Below are 19660 nucleotides of genomic sequence, written 5' to 3' on the forward strand. Positions count from 1 at the left end.
GACCCCTCCTTGGGTTTCCGAGGCAGTATCACTACGGAAGTAGGATTGCCCAACCTTCCTTCCGAGGAGTGGCTGGTGGGTTTGAACCGCCAGCTGTCTGGTTAGCAGGCAAGTGTCTTAGCCACTATGCTACCAGAGCTCCCATAATATAGCAACAGAAAAATCTAAGTAATATTCAGACCACAATGAGATGCCACTACAGACTCATTAGAAAGGGTAAAATTTAAGAAGATGGACAATTCCAAGTGTTGACAACAATGTAGAACTCTCAAACATTGCAAGTTAGATGACAAAACCATATAAAAAGTTTGGAAAACAGTGAAAACTTTTGAATAAAGTTAAGCAATAGGTCCATATGATCCAGCATTCTAATAGGGATATATCCAAGAAAATAAAACATATGGCCACATAAAGTCTTATATGCTAATATTTATAGCAGATTTATTCATAATAACTAAGTATTGGTAGGGAGAGCAAATATGCATCCACAGAATGGCTAAAGTATGGTTTGTTCATACAATGGAAATCTACTCAGCAAATAAATAGATTACTGCTACACACAACATGTATGACTCATGAATATTATGCTGGGAAAATAATCCAGACAAACAAAATACATGTAAATATGATATTATTTCATTTATGTTAAGTTTCAGATTCATAAAGTTAATCTCTATTGATAGAAGTCAGATCAGTGTTTCTTGGGACAACTGTTGGAAGCATGAGGGAATTGTTTTAAGGAGATGGAAATGTTCTGTATCTTAAAGGGCAGTTACATGAGTGTGTATATTTGTTAAAGCTCATTGAACTGCACACTTAATATAGGTGCATATTATTGTATGTGACTTATACCTCAATAAAATTAGATTAAAAATATTTAAAAAAAATTTTTTTTAATCCCCCAAATAATATAGTCAGTAGAAAGTAGAAGATACAAAGAAACATCAGGCATTACTTGGGTAGATAAATTACAGAGGAAGAACATGTGAGGCAGCTATTTTAACTCATTTACAATTTAAAATAAAATTATTGCATATGATAGCATTATGCAATAGAATATGTTGTCATGTAATGACTATAAATGTTCTAATGCAATCTGTATAATAATAAAAACAGGAAACTTGATTTGGATAACTTCCAGGCTCATATATAAAAGCAGAAAAATCTATGAAGTAAAAGAAATATGTTTTGATAGATATTTCAAAAGATTTTAGAGAGGGCAAAGGTCAGGTGTTGTTATTTTTGAGGTCTTGTTCTGTTAGAAAAAGACATACTAAGTCTACTGCCATTTTATTAATGCTATTAACAGCAATAATACTGACAGTTTTAGTAGATTGTCCAGCATTCAGTCTTTGAGGCAGTTATTTGGGGACAAGAGATCAGGCGAAGCAGGCAGAGGGCCAGGCTGGAGGAAGGCACAGCTCTACCACTTGAGACTATATGACAGGTCTCCATGGTTGCCAGGTTCAGCATCAACTCCCGGCTGAAGGACCAGGAGACTCTTGGGGCAAGCCTGAAAATGCCTGAGGTTTCAATACCATGTATATAGAGTGGAGATGAAAAAATGAAGTCATGCCTCAATGGCCAAGGCAGGAAAAGTTTTAGAACAAAGAACTGAGGAATATATGTTAACAGTGCCCATGAACTCTAGGCAGAATGTCCTATCCTCATCCACCGCTATCTTGGGGCAAAGTTTCTGTGCAAGCAGGATGATAGGTGGAAGAGCAACCTTTGAGATTAGACAGACCCCTGCTCTATTTATTATTAACTGGATAACCTTATGTAAGTTGTTAAATTTCTTTGAACTCTAGTTTTCCATTTGCAACACAATTTTTACAGAATTATTAGAGAACTAAGTAAAATTATTTACATATGCATGTATGTATGTATGTAGTTGTTGTTATTTGCCATCGAGTCGGACCCAACTCATAGTGACCCATCCTTGGGTTTTCTAGGCAATATCACTATGGAAGTAGGATTGCCCAACCTTCCTTCCGAGGAGTGGCTGGTGGGTTTGAACCGCAAGCCTGCTGGTTAGCAGCCAAGTGCCTTAGGCACTATGCTACCAGAGCTTCTGCATGTATGTATATGTGCATATACATGTGTGTGTGTATGTCTGTGTGTATATATATGTATATATGCATACACACATGCACACTCACACACAAGTATATGTGTATTCTAATATACTAAATAACTAGAGCACACTAAAGAGTTAGCTCTCTGAACAGGTTTTCATTCATATTTAAGGAGATAAAATTAAAATGCTCTTAATCTAAATTTAAAAGTTCTAAAAATATTATAGAATATCATGAAATTCTATATATACAATATAAGAGGAAAAAACTATTAGCCAACTTGGATTACTATTTAACTTGCCCATGGCAGATTGTTGCAAATGACTTTTGCTCAAGTTACTGCTCAAGTGAATAAAAGCATTGACTCAGCTTTGATCGTTGGCTATAAATCTTGGTATCTGTGTAATTTAGATGTACCCATGCAATGCAAACATCTAACAAAATTACTAGTGACTATAAGAGGGTAAGGAGCTCTGGTAGCATAGTGCCTAAAGCACTTGACTGCTAACCAGAAGCCTGGCGGTTCAAAACCACCAGCCACTCCTCGGAAGGAAGATGGGGCAATCTACTTCCATAGTGATACCTCCTCGGAAACCCAAGGAGGGGTCGCTATGAGTCGGGTCCGACTCGACGGCACATAACAACAACAACATAAGAGGGTAAGAAGGCTCTTCTTAAATAACTAATTACATTTTTAAATTAAGGAATAGATTAAAGCACATGGAAACATGCTGATTGTCCATCCCCAGTGTCGACTTCCTCACCTTATTGGTAGCATAAAAATCATAAGAAGACAATGCCAGCAACTGAGAATATTAATTTTGAGCTGTTTTTGTAGTACCTCCTCTGAGCCACTTGAAGGATAAAATAATTTTTAATTAGGACAACCTCCTTTTTTTTTTTCATCAACACCTTACCCTTTGTATAGCAAAAGGTAAATATTTATCAAATATTTAAATAATAATTATTCTTCAAGCTGTATCATTTATCTGAATTTGATTTTAAGGAAAATAATTTCCATTATTTAATTTTTCCATTTATTTATTTACCTAAAAAAGATATCCCTACATTGGAAATCTCCTTTCCTAACCACTGAGGTCTTAACAGAGAAATATCAAACTGACCTGAATTTTGCTCCTTGACTTTGTTGTTGTTTGTTGTTGTTATGTGCCATCGAGTCAAACCCGATTCATAGCGACCCCTCCTTGGGTTTCCTAGGCAGTATCACTACGGAAGTAGGATTGCCCAACCTTCCTTCCAAGGAGTGGCTGGTGGGTTTGAACTGCCAGCTGTCTGGTTAGCAGGCAAGTGTCTTAGCCACTATGCTACCAGAGCTCCTTCCTTGACTTTAAGACCCTTAAAAAAAAGAGTCCTCAAAGCTTCAGGATCCTGAAAACATCAAGTGTTCTGTCCTGGTTCGAGAACATTTTGTTGGGCTTTTGTGCATGGACAAACAACTAATTAAACTATAAAAGCAGCATCTTGTCTTTTATGTTATAAGAATAATGTTCTATACTGTAGACATTTTCTCCTTGAATAACCTTTTGTTTCTGTCTGCAAACCTTGAAATACAATCTGGTTTAATTGTTTTTCAACTCATTAGTGCTCTGCTGGCTGCGCAGAAGGTGTATCCACGTGTCACAGCTAACAAAGGATTCAGAACCCTCCAAAAGTCTGTTACGCATCTGCTGAAGACTCTAGACTCTGCAGCTGAAGGTATTTTATTTCCATCTCGCTGTATTAAATTTGGTGTCACAAAGTCTGTTAGCAATATAAAACAGATTGCAACTGAAATAATCATTCATTGGTGATATTATTCTTCACCCAAACCACCAGCCCACTGCTGTTGAGTTGATTCCGAAGCATGGAGCAGAACTGCCTCAGAGTTTCCAAGGCTGTAATCTTTACAGGAGCAGACTGCCCCATCTTTCTCCCACTGAGAAGCTGGTAGATTTTCAAACTGGCCTTTTGGTTATGAGCTGGGCACTTAACCACTGCACCAGCAGGGCTCCTTACATATTTTTCTTTGGTGGGTACATACGCTATGAGTAAATCTAGATCTCCAGTTAACCCAAGTGTGGGGAAAGGGGTGACACCTGGAAAAGAGCCTGTGACTTTCTCTAATTTTTATTGGGATGAAAATGATCTCCCTTTGCTTATAAAACTATGCATATACTTCAATATGAAATATAAACATCAGGCATAAGCCTCAACAAATAGATTCCTACCACTAGGGGTTTTCACCACTAGCGTAAGCTGAGTTGCAGTATTTTTGCCCTTGTTTCCAAACTGACTTTTTCGTTGGGCTGAATCTCTCATTAGTAAAAAAATAATAATAATAAATAACTGCCTTTTATCTACCTTGAAAATGCATGGTGGTCATCAGAGTGTGACATAGTCAGTGCAACTCCGCCGTCATCCCCAGGAAGACAAGGGGTAGCATGTTGCTAGTGGTTCAGAGAATGCCACCTTTGCACTGTAGACCAGCCTTATGTGCAACATGCATGGCATGTACACAGACACATAGATTTAGGGCTACAAGGACTAAATCTCTACTTCCTGAGTCATGTTAGGTTAGCATTTATCTTTCCTGAATGAATTTGGAATTATGCTCTCTATTCATTGAGTTTATCAGCTTTTCATTACGTAGACTTTTCATTTGTATTACCAAGCAAGCATCCTGGTAACATCACCAGCTGATTGTTCATTCTCAACTCTTAAGCTATTGGTTTTCATATCAAAAGCAAGTTTGGAAAGGCTTTGAAAGAATTCTCACTGGAGGATCCAACATACTCTTGGATATCACTTTCTGTTAGCCTAAAGCATTTTTTATACCTACAATTACAAAGTTAATGACTAGCTTGAAGGTTGATTGTTATTAAATTTAATGGTCTCAATAAACATTAGCAAATAAGACTTACTCTTTAGAAAAAGTTCAGGCCAGAAAACCAGACAGTGCAATACCAAATACTAATTATTTCCTCTTTTTTTTTTTAATTATTATTTGCATTGTAAAGATTTGAGAACTTCAAGTTTCACCTTTCCATTCTTTTCCTTTTCCACTTCAGACTTACATCTTATAATTAATATACAGCGATAAAACATTTTTTATAAAGTCAAAACTCAGAAGCTCATCAGAGCTTCAGAAGCCAGGGATGTAAGCAGCATTTCTTATTAACTCAGACAGTAAAACACTTTCCTTGGTGAACAATGTAACTCAGTTTGCAGTTTTTAATAATAACCAGGTCTAATATCTACGACTCCACTAATCATTTTAGCAGCTATTAAAACATATCATTAGATGGTCAATGTGATAAGGAAATTCATCAAGGAAATGTGTTTTTATTTGTAAAATTTGATGTGTTTAACATCTTAATTTCATGCACTGGTGACTTCCTCAGTCTGGGGGTAATGTGGTAATATTAATGCCAATTTCCCAAAGCTCTTTAACCCCAAACCCCTACCTGCTTGAGTAGAAATTTCAAGAACTCTGAAAGATCCTCCCAAGTATTTCTGGGAATCCTTTAGGGAACTCATACTCGTCATTGAAGGCTAACAAGTAGCCCTAGTTCCATAGAGCAGGTGTCTCTGGCCCTACGTACAGATACTAGCTGCATTGCTCAAGCCACTCCATTCCTAGTCCTTGATTGTTTAGCAGTGTTTAATGAAGTATTTCCTCCTTCAGTTTTACATTTAGTTAAGCAGGTGGTGAGGGATCTCAGCAGAGTTGCTTGGGCCTTCTATTATATATATATTATACGTTGTTGTTGTTGTTGTTTGCCATTGAGTCGGCCCTGACTCATAGCGACCCCTCCTTGGGTTTCCGAGGCAGTATCACTACGGAAGTAGGAATGTCCAACCTTCCTTCCGAGGAGTGGCTGGTGGGTTTGAACCACCAGCCTTCTGGTTAGCAGTCAAGTGCCTTAGGCACTATGCTACCAGAGCTCCTATATATTATATCTATAGCAGGGTTAAGATAGCACCTGTAGGTCTCATTAAAACAAACAAACAAACAAAAAACTACTGCTGTCAAGTCTATTCCAACTCACAGCAACACTACAGGACAGAACAGGATTGTCACAGGCTTTCCAAGGCTGTAAACCTTTGCACAAGCAGACTGCCTCATCCTTCTCCTACAGAGCAGGTGGTGGGTTTGAACTGCTGAACTTTGGGTTAGCCACCACATGCATTAACCACTGTGCCACCAGAGCTTCTGTAGATATCATAAACTCTTTTAAACAATGAAAATAATAGGTTACACTTATTGTGCCTTTGCTAAGTGCTTCATTATCTTTAATTCGTTTTATCCTCAAAATAACCCTCTGAGATACTATTGTTGTTGTTGTTATGTACCGTCGAGTCGGACCCGACTCATAGTGACCCCTCCTTGGGTTTCCGAGGCAGTATCACTACGGAAGTAGATTGCCCCATCTTCTTTCCGAGCAGTGGCTGGTGGGTTTGAACCGCCAGCCTTCTGTTTAGCAGTCAAGTGCCTTAGGGACTATGCTACCAGAGCGCCCAAAATAACACCTTAGAGCTCGTCGGGATTTGAACGCGGACCTTTCGCACCCAAAGCGAAAATCATACCACTAGACCAACAAGCCCCGTTTTGCAGGCAAAGAAACTGAGGCACAGGGAGATTAGGCACGTTGCCTATATTCCATATCCAGCAGGTGGCAGAACTGAGCTTCTTTCTCCAAAGCCAAGTCCATGGGGAATTTTAGGGACTGCCCCACTCTTTAGAAGGAAGGTTGGGTAATCTACTTCCGTAGCGTTACTGCCTTGGAAACTCAAGGAGGGGTGGCTATGAGTCGGATCCGACTCGATGGCAGTGAGTTTGTTTTTTGTTTCACTCGCATTTATTGTGACATATACGCCTTTGCTTCCAGTGCTCTAATGGGGCTGTCAAGTACAAGCCACCACCAGACCTCAGTATTATTCCCACTTCAGTCACTGATGGAGTTTTAGCTCATCATACCTGACATTTTCCCATGTGATAAAAATTTTCACAGCCACCCCTCAACTCCTCTCTGCACTCTGATTTCTACAAACCTCTCCTTCCCCAAGTCTAGCTCTGATTCAACTTCCGTTGTGAACACTCCTCGAAGTTTGAATGCAGCTTCCTCAGTAACCATGAAGGTGGCTAACCTCGGAGATGCTAATAGACAGGAAGGAAGTTGTCTCCTAATTTCCTGTCTTTGGGGTCTAATTCTCAGCCCTGCCCCAGTTGGAGTCACTGTCATACTTTAGAGCTTCCGTTTCAGAGACACTGGAGTTTTGAGATCAGAGATTACCTTTCTGACTCAATGAAGTTTGCTCTTTTTCAAAGTAGTGAGTTATATGAAATTACATTTTTAAATAGAAAGTCATTCTGATGAAAAGAGGTTATCTGCACACTTAGTTTCTTTTTATGTCTATGTGTAGCATTTTTAAATATGCCTAACCCCACAAATAAGAAAGAAGCAAAATCTCACTTTTAGAAGGTCTATAATATTTTCCACTTCATTAGAGCCTATTTAGTACAGTATTTCTTCCAAGATATTTTATAGTCTATAGTGGCCAGAGGGAAAAGTCTCCACTTAACTTCAGGGTCAAGTCTATCACTGGTATATCTGAAGTTCATTTTTATTAGTAACTGATTTTAGTGACTTGATGAGGAAGAAAAACTCCATTGTTGTTGCTGTTATGTGCCGTGGAGTTGGACCCAATTTTTAGCGACCCCTCCTTGGGTTTCCTAGGCAGTATCACTGCGGAAATAGATTGCCCAACCTTCCATCTGAGGAGTGGCTGGTGGGTTTGAACCACCAGCCTTCTGGTTAGCAGTCAAATGCCTTAGGCACTACACTACCAGAGCTCTTGAAAAACTCCATAGCCACAAGGTATACCAATGCCCAACATTATACAGAAGTGCAAAATGGAGCAAAATTTGATCTTAGAAAAGGTGTTTTATATATTTTACATGGCAAGAGCATAAATCTCAATATAGTTTTATCTTTGAATATTATCTCTCTCTCTCTCTCTCTCTCTCTCTATATATATATATATATATATATATATATAAATGAAAGCCACTGCCATCGAGTCACTTCTGACTCATAGCAACCCCGTTGAGTATCCAAGGCAGTAAATCTTTACGGAAGTAGATTGCCCAGTCTTGCTTCTGCAGAGTGATTGGTGAGTTTGGACCACCACCCTTCTGGTTAGCAGTCAGATGCCTTAGGCACTGTGTTACCAAAGCTATATACAGATGCTAATAAATAATAGGGATTACTATTATTAATTGTGTTTATTTATTCTGGACATCTGCATTCTTGGTCCTTTAACTCACAGAGATGGTGCTGTAAGTAGATGTTGTGAAGGAAGAATAATATTCAGCTGCCCCTGGAAAACTGCTCTGCTGAATAGGAAAACTGAAAAAGCTGCTTTGCCATTTACTAGTGATGGTCCAAATGTTACTTAAACATACCTGATACATGAGGCTGGCAAGTAGGGTTCTAATTTTATGATAGTCTTTTATACATAATGCTAATTTAAGTAAACCAAATGCTCAGCACCAGAAAAATGTGGAATGCTTGAACAGGGAGGGTCTTTGTGAAGACTTTAAAATGGACTAAACAATGAAGGAACTGTTGAAGCTGGTAATGAAACACTCTACTGAAAGCCACTGTTGTTGTTGTTATGCCGTCAAGTCGGCCCCGACTCATACCAACCCCTCCTTGGGTTTCCGAGGCAGTATCACTACAGGAGTAGATTGCCCAGCCTTCCTTCTGAGGAGTGGTGGGTGGGTTTGAACCGCCAGCCACTAGGCTAATATTAAAAATTATGGCATTGACACAGACTGATTTATATATAAGCAATGAGTAGTGTCAGAAAAGAAGACTGGAATAAGTGGCATCATGTTTCTAAAGGAGTTGATTTGGGGTGTTTTTATTTATTCAGTAGCCATTAAAATAATTTTTATTCTAATTTTTAATCTGAATGCTGTTGAACATTTACTCTTTTCTGATACCACCTTATGGAGCAGGCTGAATCAGCAATTCATTTGACTTCTAGGGGAAGTTCAAGGTGTTGAATTAGATCTTCACAAAGGGTTTCCATTAGACACAACTTAGTGCCTGCCTTCCACACTCAACACCATTCAGAAGGATTCTGTTAACATTAGCCAATTTGCATTCACAGCTGCATTCAATTTAGGTCAGGGGTTGCTATTTGAACAGTGGAAACTATAGATTAGTAATGGCAGTTGTTTCCTAAGGCTACATTCTAGACAACAGAAAGCAAGGAAAAAAAAAACTCAATGACCCATAAGACTGAAATTGGCTGCTTTGATTAACAAATCACGTGGTAGTCAATCTTCATTATAGTATTCAAGAGTCATCTGTGCATACAGGTCTTGGAATAAAATAATAGAACAGTTTTATGCATGGAGAAAGAATTTGTTAGAAATGCATATGCTTGGCCATTGAGGTGATTTTTCTTAGTGGGCACCTATTTCCTATAAATATCCTAAATGTTTCCCCCCCAAAAAAACAATGTAGTTATCTTTTGTAAAATCCTTTGGAATAAAAAATCTGGTAGATTTTCTGCATTGTCTCCCAGTCCCTTGCCATTAATTTAACCTGGGATAACTTTCCATAAGCAAAAACAATCATAACAAAAACAAAATAATAAGCCAAAATTCTTTAAATAAACATGGTACTTTTTCACCCATGTTACGAATTTAGGTGGCTCTCATAACACAACACATCTGTGGAGTGAGGCTAATGGACAAACGCTATCCCCAAGCAGCCTGGCCGCACAGTAAGTCTGTGTGTGTGTGTGTGTGTGTGTGTGTGTTTCTAAGCTGGGTAAGGTGGCTGAATTAACAGTAGAACAATCCATCGATATAAATTTCTTATCAGGATATAAGACCATCATAAAGAAAACTATTGGAGTATTGATTAGCCAAAGAAAAGGATATAGGTGAAGAGTGATAAAGTTGAAACTTATTTTTTATAATTCTCCAGTGATCTCTCTTTTTTAGTTCTAGGATTGTATAACTAGATCTAGTGCATAGGCTGGTTACTTTGTGACTATGAGGCAAATTAGCTGGAGGTCCAGTCTCTGACCCTTTTATGATCTTTCTCCACGAAAGATAGTTAAGTTTCTGATTTCTCACATTATTTCTATTTTTAAAAATCAGATTTTTTTTAATGCCCACTGTAACGTAAAATCTGTATGCTTTCAGGATTATTCGGATAGGCAAAATTGTTCATAGGCAATTTCACTCTGGACCCATTGGGTCATGTAGATTCGACATCCAGGAATAGGCAGTGAAAGCGTAGCAACTGTGCCTTCTAAGGACCATTAATATGAGGTCAAGTCTATCATGATAAGTCTGAAGTTAATTTCTACTAGTTACTCATTTTAATTCCTAAACTAACTGCAGTAATTATGGTAGGAAACACAAGCAATTGCCTGTAATGCCCCTAATGGAGGTAAATTCCTGTGGTTCAAGGCAAATTTGGAGACTGGGTGGCCTATAAAGGCTGCTTTCACCTGTTAAGTTACACTATTGAAATTCTTTTGACTCTAGCCCCATAAGATATACTTTTGTGTTAATGGAAATTTGCACCAATAAGAACAAATGGTAGGGCTTATTTTTAAACCATTCCTTTCTTTTTCTAAAGTAGAATATAGTTTTTAAATATACTGTATTTTTAAATCATTTAATGATAAAGTCTTCTACTCTGGGTAAATTCTAAGCAAAATCCTTACATAAACCCCATGTCTTGTTTCTGCTCCTGCCTCATTTAAGGTGGCTGGACCAGGTGCTTCTGTCTTGCACTTGGGAGTTATCCTCCCCTGGGACAGCCAGCTACAATGGCTGATAGCCCAGAGCAACTGGAACCCTTGGGAAAGTTTCCCTTAGCCAGGAGGCTTTGTTCCAAACACTTGATCTTTTAAACATACTCCTTATATACCTTTGAAGAACAAAACAAAACCTTTTTGGATTGAGACAACTGTATGCTTATTGCTGGAGCCAGGTATCTTCTTCAGTGCCTTGGAGCATGTAACATTGATAATGCTAACATATCAGACCTGCAAATCCTGCAGCAAATGTAGTTAGTTGCTGACAGCTAGCTGACAGTTTATTAGGAAGAATTCAATACTTTCAAGACAGCTCTTGTTGAGACTGATGAAATTAAGGATTTCTTATCTTTGGACTTCTTTTCCATTACTGGTTTAAAATAATCACAGAGTGGCAGTACTAACATAAGATTTAAAAAGTTATTTTGTTCTGGAATTTTCTAAAGAAAGTTGCTCAACACTACTTTTTACTCATAGTCCTTCTCATAAGATTTATTCTAAGGTCATTATTTTTATTGTTTTGTGTGTGCACATGTGTGAGCACACATGTGCTCTCATGTCTTTTATTGCGGACATCTTGGGAAGTAGGTAGGGTTACGTATAAACCAAATCATTTAAAGGAATAATTGGGTGTCCATACCAACACAGTGGCATAAAGGTATAGGATCTTAGTGTTTGAAGTTTATTCAATCCAGTCACAAAAATCCTGGCAATCCAATGTTCTTTGTGAAAATAAGAGAATGGCTTAGATGGCATCTCAGGGTCACTTCCAACTCAACAGATCGCAATTCAAAGCTAGACTGTCAACCATGGGAAATCTCTTGTGCCATTTCATCTGAGAGGGTAAGGCAATATTTTGCTGTTTAGCACTACACCAGGATGGAAAATGCCTCTATGCTGTAGTAACTACGACAGGGAGGAAAATAGAAGAAGGAAGGACAATGTCTGGAAGAGTCAGGAAAGATGAGAGGGAGGTAAGGGAGAGATGTGAAGGGAACCACCCAACACATGGCCATCCAGAGATTTGTCATTGGCCACTTCTCAAATAAATGGCCAGTATCTCTGCAGCTTCCTGTATCTCTTCTACTCATGTGTTTATCCTCTCAATAGCTATCAGCTACAGTCTATGAAATATAAATTCCAAAAGCTAAATATTCTGAATGGGGATATGGTGGGGTGGACAGAAAATGAGATATAAAAACATGAATACATCATTCTTTCAAGTTGTTCATGGGCGATAAGTTATCATTATAACCAAATAAAGTAAATGAATCATTCTCCCAAAAAAGAAATGGATCTAGTAGATCAATAATTACTTCCATAGCTCCATTTGCTCTTTGATACTTTGGACTCCCGAATTTTATCTTCTAAATTATCTTTAGAATTTTCTTTCTAATACTGCTTCCAGTTTCCCTTCACATTCCAACAGCTAGTCTATGTTCCAAAACACTTGCTCAGGTTTATTTTATTTTATTTTTTTTGGTCTAAGGACAGTGCTGTAGGTACATTGAAAGAACAGAAGATCATTATTAAAGCACAAATTTAACTTGACTCAGTGGTAGTGCCACAGTCTGTGAAACTTAACTCAATGTAGGCATGCAATACTTAACCTATATGACAAGGTTAGTTTTGTCATCTATCACACTTCTGTTGGGTTTCCCTGATAGATGGTTTCTTTTATTTAAGTTAGTAAATTTAGTCTAAGAATATATTCTCCTGTCTTCCATTTGTGGATTGATATATGGTACTGATTACCCACAAGGTGTCTTTGATAATTAACAAGACTATCTGTACAACAGCTCAAAAGTCAAAGACAATCCAATGCAATGCAATCAAGGTTCTTTGTCCAAGGAAATACCTAAACAAAAAGCACAAGACCTTTGGGAACCGGTGTAATTCTTTTTCTAAAATGCTATTTAAATGAGGGCCTGTCATCTGACCAATTAGCTGTGCCCTGACTGCCAAGTTAGAGATTTCTTACTGTTCATTTTTGATTTTTCCAATAGGCTCCTAATACTGGAAAACTTTGAAGATGCTCTCTTAAATATATCAGCAGATAGTCCTTACCTTCCTTACCTGGCATGTGTGAGGAATATCACTGACAATTTGGCCAGGGGATCACAAGGTAATATCATTTTTAATAGTCAAAACATTGTTCATAGTTTCTAATTCTGTTTTAAAGTAACAAGTCTTTTAGGATATTCATTTAAAAAAACAAAGAAAATAGAAATATCTTCATTTCCATATGCAAGTTCCAGATTCGTGATTTGATATGTGAAGGGCATGTTTAATCATTATATTATTACCTCTGTTGTTGCTGCTAGAACCATAACTGCCACCTGATAAACTTTCCGAGTGCCCAGGATCATTTGGGACCTACATAACCCCATTGTGACACTTCTTTATGCCTTTAATACTCTTGGGTGTCAAAAAATAATGAAGGATGATAATACAGAGTTCCAGAAACAGATGTAAATGGCATAAGCAAAGGAATTCTTGTGGCAGACTATTTTTACTTCCTGTCCTCACATCCTTTATTTTCAATTTTCTGCTTACATGGGCAACCACAAACAGATTGAATTACTTAAATGTGTTTTCTGTTTTTTTTAGGAGATATACTCTCTCTTTCTCCCTCCCCCGCCCTTCCCTCTCTCTCTCTCTCTCTATACCAAAGTAAGTTTTTCAAGACTTACCAAACCCAACTCATTGCCATTGAGTCAGTCCTGACTCATAGACACCCTTACTGGGTTGCCGAGGTGGTAAATCTTTTCCGAAGTGGATTGCCCCATCTTCCTTCTGTGAAGTGACCAATCTTCTGGTTAGCAGTCAAACACCTTAGGCACTGTACCACCAGAGTTCCTTTCAAGATTTAGTGGCAAGCAAATAGCATAACAAATATTTAAGTCTGGTCTCTGTTTACCAGGCGTGAATTAGTCAAGGTTGGAAGGGCATATTTTTATGAAAGTGATTATAGAACCTATTTTACCCAAAACACTTCACCTTAATATCCAAAATGTCAGAAGTAAGAGCATATTTGGTTCACAAAGAGCCAAAACTCTGTAGCACCTTTGTTAGAAATACTTTGTCTCTAAGAGGAATATCTATGAATATTTCAAGAATAATAAGCTCTATATTCTCCATGGTTCAAGGAAAGGTTAAATTTTTACTCATCTTATATTTTGATTGAGCTAGGCTATTACTTAGAAAAAAAAATTAGTAATCAATCAGCATAAAGGTGTCTTTCCTAAATGACCTTGCAGTCTTCATAGAAGGTAACTTTTTCCCTCTCCTTTACAGAAAATCTAAGACTCCTGCAGTCCACAGTTCGATTTAAAAAATCTTTTCTTCAAAATGGTTCCTATGAGGATTACTTGCCTCCAGTTCCTGAAGTCGTGAAATCAAAAGTAAGCCATGAAAGAAAAAAATGAACCTCAATACTTCCTGTACTACTCCGGCACAATATATCTTTAAGTTAAGTTTTAAATCTGTATCTTTGTAAATACTGGACCTGTTAACTCTGGATTAATGCTGGGAAAAGGGTGAGAGAAAAGTGTTCAGGTGCTATATAATGGTATTTTGTTTTTACTCTGAGAAGATCTCTGCATATAATGACCTGTAAAAGGGCAATTACAGTATGCACATACATAAACAAATGACTACTAATCTAGTTATCTCATCAAGTTTGATCATTTGAACAAGCATTCATAATATGACTTTCAATTAGCAAGCTCCTTAGTTTTCAGTCTATGCAAGTGATTCTGAAAGCTGATGTTTTAGACTTCATACAAAAATCTCAGAAGTTGACAAAATTGTAAAAAGAAAAAAAAAAAAAGACCAGTCTTGCTGGTCTGACAGCGCCTGGTGAAACCCCTGATACTATGGCCCTTAGCTACCCTTCAGGTCTGGAATTGAATTCCTGTTGCTTCCAGCCAAATAGAAGACAGGCATATGGGCTGAACATTCACATCATGTAGATACACTCCTTGGGGAGATCAATTATGGGGGAACAGAAGGGATGTGTATGTACAGGGAGACCGCTTGAGGGGCAGGAGTGCCTGAGAGGGAAGGACACAGGCAAGAGGCAACTATGGGGTGGAAGTGGGAAGAGAGCTATTACATTGTGGGAAATTGCAGTCAATGTCATGAGGCAGAATGTGCTGTAAAGAAAACGAAACTTCTCTGTAAACTTTCACCCAAATCACAACAATTTTTTTTTTAAATTTAAAGATAAAAAAAAAAATTCTCAGCAGCTGATTCACTCTATTTTTATTATTGTCATCAGAAGCAGAGACTAATCTGTCATATTAGAATGTATGATGTTGAAGAAAGGGGAGAGCAAATGTCTTAGTTCCCTAGGGCTGCTGTAAGGGAAATACCACAAGTGGGTGGCTTTAACAAACAAATTTATTTTCTCACGGTTAAGAGTCTAGAAGTCTGAATTTGGGTGCCAGCTCTAGGGGCAGCCTTTCTCTCCCTGTCGGCTCTGGAGAGGTCCTTGACGCCTCAGCTTCTGCCTCCTGGTTCTCTGGCAATCTCCACATGGCGTGGCATCTATCTCACCCATCTCTGCTCTGCTGACTTGTTTAATCTCTTTTTATATCTCAAAAGTGATTGACTCAAGATAGACCCAACACAGATTCTGTCTCATTAACATAACAAAGACAACCTGTCCCCAAACTGGATTGTAACCACAGGCACAGGAGTTAGGATTTACAACGCATATTTTGAGGGGCTCATGATCCAATCCATAGCAGCAACCTAAAGCTATCTAAAACTCTGAAGTTTGTCTGAATTGGTTCATGTGTATTTATCTATTATTCCTTTTTTAGCTCATGCATATTGTAGACAGGTTATCGTGAAATTCACTTTATCTCTTAAATAAACCTATTAAATTTTGAAAGCAGCTTTCCTAGTAAGAACAGCAGTTTAATTGGATTTATGTAGCCAGGGACAAAGTAAAATTAGAACTGGTTTATTCAGGGCAAGCAATATGGCTTGCTGTATATTCAGCAAGGTATAATTAAGCAGGCATGCAAAACATTATGTCCATGTATATTACAAATAAATATGCTAGTTAAAGTACCTGCATTTTACCTGTTGTCTTCTACATGAATCAAAATTTCTAATATATCTAATTTAGCACTATCTTAATTTGTTTGTGCAAACGAGAAAGAAGTTCTGTAGTCATCTGGAAAATTCCTACTCATTTTTCAAGGACAAATGTAAATGTCTTTCATTCTATAATATTAGGTTATCGCCTTTCTTCCTGTTTCTCATCCCAGCTAATGATTTTGCCATTTGTGCCCCTGTCATGTTCATCCCTTCATTCATTTTGTCTATCACCTGTGCTCTCATAACACTCAACCCAAAGTGTTTATAATCAACCCAGTGGACAAGATGGAAAAGCAGACCATCAATTATAATATAGTGGTCTAAGTGGTATGGGATGTGGAGGTACAGGATTCTGTGCATGGAGGTGAGCTATCTAACTCAGACTGCAGAGGATGGAGGGGGAGAGAAGAAACCTTGTGAAGGAGATAATGCTTAGTCTGAGTCTTGGAGGCTGTGTAGAAGTGCATTGAAGACATGCATTCCAGACATATTGTTGTGTGCTGTTGAGTCGCGACCCCTCCCTGGGTTTCCGAGGCAGTATCACTATGGAAGTAGGTTGACCCATCTTCCTTCCAAGGAGTGGCTGGTGGGTTTGAACCACCAGCCTTCTGGTCAGCAGTCAAGCGCCTTAGGCACTATGCTACCAGAGCTCCCATTCCAGACATAGGGACCAGCAATCTGTAAGGAGACAGAGTCAGGCACTAGAATGGCAGATACAGATAACCTGCAGTCATGAATCTACCTAGAGCAGAGGGTAGGAAGAGTAGCAGCAAAGAGGGCTGCAGACAGAGGCTGGGTCCTCTTTATGCTTAGTGAAGGAGTTTGAATTTCATCGTGAAAGTAATCAATTCGAAGAAGGTGAAATTTGCATTTTAGGAAGAGATCACTCTAGGAGAATTATGGAGATAGATTGGAGGGAAGCCAAATAGGCTGTTTTTGTAGTAAACTAAGCAAGAAGTGATAAGAGCCTGAAATGTGGCAGCTGCAGAGATTAGACGGAAGAGACAGCCTTCTGAGTGATTTAGGAGGTAGAACTGACACACCGTGCCACCCAGTGAGATGGAGCATGAGGAAGAAGAGTCTGACGAGTGAGACTCCTGTCAGTTCTGTCTTTTTCTTCCTAGTCTCTTTGATGGGAGAGTAACTTTCTGATTGGGAAGCTACAGATAAAAAGAATTTCTCCACAATGGGAAGAAATACAATTACCACAATATTTTTACTGTAACACCTTCAAGTTTTTCAATGGGCTCCTTCCCTTCTCCCTTAATCTGCCAAATGCCCAAAGGTGTTGCTGTTTTATCATTTTATGCCCACAATATTGTGGGATCTTCACCATCTTGTTACTTATTTAGAAAAAAACAGCACAGACATGCCTCAGAGATATTGTGGCTTCAGATCCAGACCAACACAACCACGTGACTATCACAACAAAGACGGTCACACGAATATTTTGGTTTCCCACATAAAGATTATGCTGACACTATACTGTAGTCTATTAATTGTGCAATAGCATTATGAAAACACTTGAAATATTGTGAAGATCACCAAAATGTGGCACAGAGACATGAAGTGAGCACATGCTGTTGGAATAATGGCCCCAATAGACTTGCTCAACGCAGGGTTGCGACAAACTTTTTGTAGAAAACACAGTACCTGTGAAGTGCAATAAATGGAAGCAGAATGAAAAGAGGTGTACCCTTAATAAATCGGAATAAAGGTGTCTTTCAAATGAATTCTCAGGTGCCTTCAGGAGCTACTAGTCAGCAGAGAGCTCAGTCACACGTGGAAATTGAATTAGTTATGGGTCACTGTTCATTTTAAGGCCTGATGCCTTACTTGCTGTGTGGTCCAGGGTTGTTTGTGATAAAGACAAAAAGGCTCTACGTGAGGCTCTGACAAATTTGTAAACTGGAGTTGATGCGTTCTTTTTTGAAGAGTGAAATTATAATTCTCTGAATTTGTGTTGATTGTTGATGGTCCACAAAGTCTCTAAAAGTTTATTGCATGTGTTGCTCATTCTTTAGAATAAAACGGTGGCAAATGCCAAATGACCATAATATTGCTCTTTGGCAGATGTGCTCATTCCTCATTATTTACCCTAAATTAAATTCTTCCTTAATCAACAGCTAAGTCTACTGTGGCAGGATGACTAGGTGTTCCATTTCTCCTATAATTTTTCTCTTATCAATCCAAGGTGATACTACACTCTCTAAAGCTCAGTTAGGACAAATATATTACATCATCACTATTCTTTTATTTAAGAAATCACCAAAACACAAGCCAGTGCAGGATGTGGCATGGAGGTATGGCTCTATTCATTAGAAGGTTAATCACATATGAAAACCAGTGCTGTTGAGTCGATTGCAACTTACGGAGGAATCGTGCTCCAAAGCATTTTCAGTGACTGATTGTTCAGAAATGGGTCACCAAGCTGTTCCTCTGAAGTGCCTCTGAATGGATTCAAACTGCCACCGTTTCAGTTAGTAGTCAAGTGCTTAACTATTTGCCCCATCCAGGGACTTAATCATATCCAGTATTTGGAAAACCAAAGGAAGGAATAGAGGTGCAAATGCAGTTTCAAATGATAAAATAATTGAATCTATTAAGGATGGAAATTGTCTCATAGCAATGAGAGTAGGAAATATCATTTTAATTCATATAAGGCCATTTAGATAGTCTAAGCCAAAAGTCAATTCAAATATTAAATACAATGGAAAATAGACAAATGATATTTTCTAAGATGATCAGGATTTAATTGCTGCTGACTACAGGTAGTGACATAAACCTCTCATTAGAGAGACATCATTGTGACTTTCTTGCATGGAAAGAAGTATTTTTAAACATTTGCCTGCCATGAAGTATTTCATTTCTATCAAAATGTGACTTGTGACGGGGAACTGAGCTGCAATGAATGACACATACATTTGTTCCTTTAGAAGTTGCTCCAAATCGTTTGTCTTCTTAAGTGGAACAGCACTAAGGTAACTTTAAGTACAATAGAACTGGCTTTCCCAGAGGCATGATTTGTTTCTTCTCTACAAGTATGACAAGGGAATAGATTTTCAGAACACACAGAGCACAGTGAACTGCAGAGAGGAATAGAGTCGACAGGGTAGGAAATTGGTTGATTTGCATTTGTCTTCTTTTCCTGTGGGTGTGGGATGATAAACCCTATAAGCAGTTCCATAGAAGGAAAGCACCTGGTTTTCCTCTGTATGGAAGAGGACAGAGGGTAATGTCGCCAACAGTTTTCCCAACCATATTTTAAATGCTGTCTTTTTAGAATGAGTGCAATTCTCATACCACCGTTTAAGAAAGACATTTATATATAAATTCCCAACCAAACCTTCTTTGCTATTTGCCCATATACATGAAATAATATATAAATTATAGTGGAATGATTTTAATCAGGTAAAATTAAACTACATTTTCTTAACCTGTGAATCTACAAGTTTTTCATCCTATACTTGGTAAAGACCGGTCTAATAAGTCCAAAGCTTTTATAAAATTCTTAGAAGAACAATAAGCTCAAATGACTATATGTTGTTGTTGTTGTTATGTGCCGTCGAGTCAGCCCTGACTCATAGCGACCCCTCCTTGGGTTTCCGAGGCAGTATCAC

At 38.2% G+C, this 19660-nt stretch overlaps 1 protein-coding gene across 1 annotated transcript in view; it reads left to right on the forward strand.

The window, feature by feature from the left end:
- The window catches only part of ABCA12 (ATP binding cassette subfamily A member 12), a 214616-nt gene that overhangs the window by 103910 nt on the left and 91046 nt on the right, over positions 1 to 19660 (forward strand). The window contains exons 8-11 of the mRNA XM_007935860.1: positions 3664 to 3794; positions 9803 to 9878; positions 12935 to 13053; positions 14226 to 14332. Coding sequence (XP_007934051.1) covers positions 3664 to 3794; positions 9803 to 9878; positions 12935 to 13053; positions 14226 to 14332 — 433 coding nt within the window. The remainder of the gene's footprint in view (positions 1 to 3663; positions 3795 to 9802; positions 9879 to 12934; positions 13054 to 14225; positions 14333 to 19660) is intronic.

The sequence above is a fragment of the Orycteropus afer genome, unplaced genomic scaffold, assembly GCF_000298275.1.
Source record: "Orycteropus afer afer isolate SDZICR_OR568_19922 unplaced genomic scaffold, OryAfe1.0 scaffold00002, whole genome shotgun sequence".
NCBI classification, from domain to species: domain Eukaryota; kingdom Metazoa; phylum Chordata; class Mammalia; order Tubulidentata; family Orycteropodidae; genus Orycteropus; species Orycteropus afer.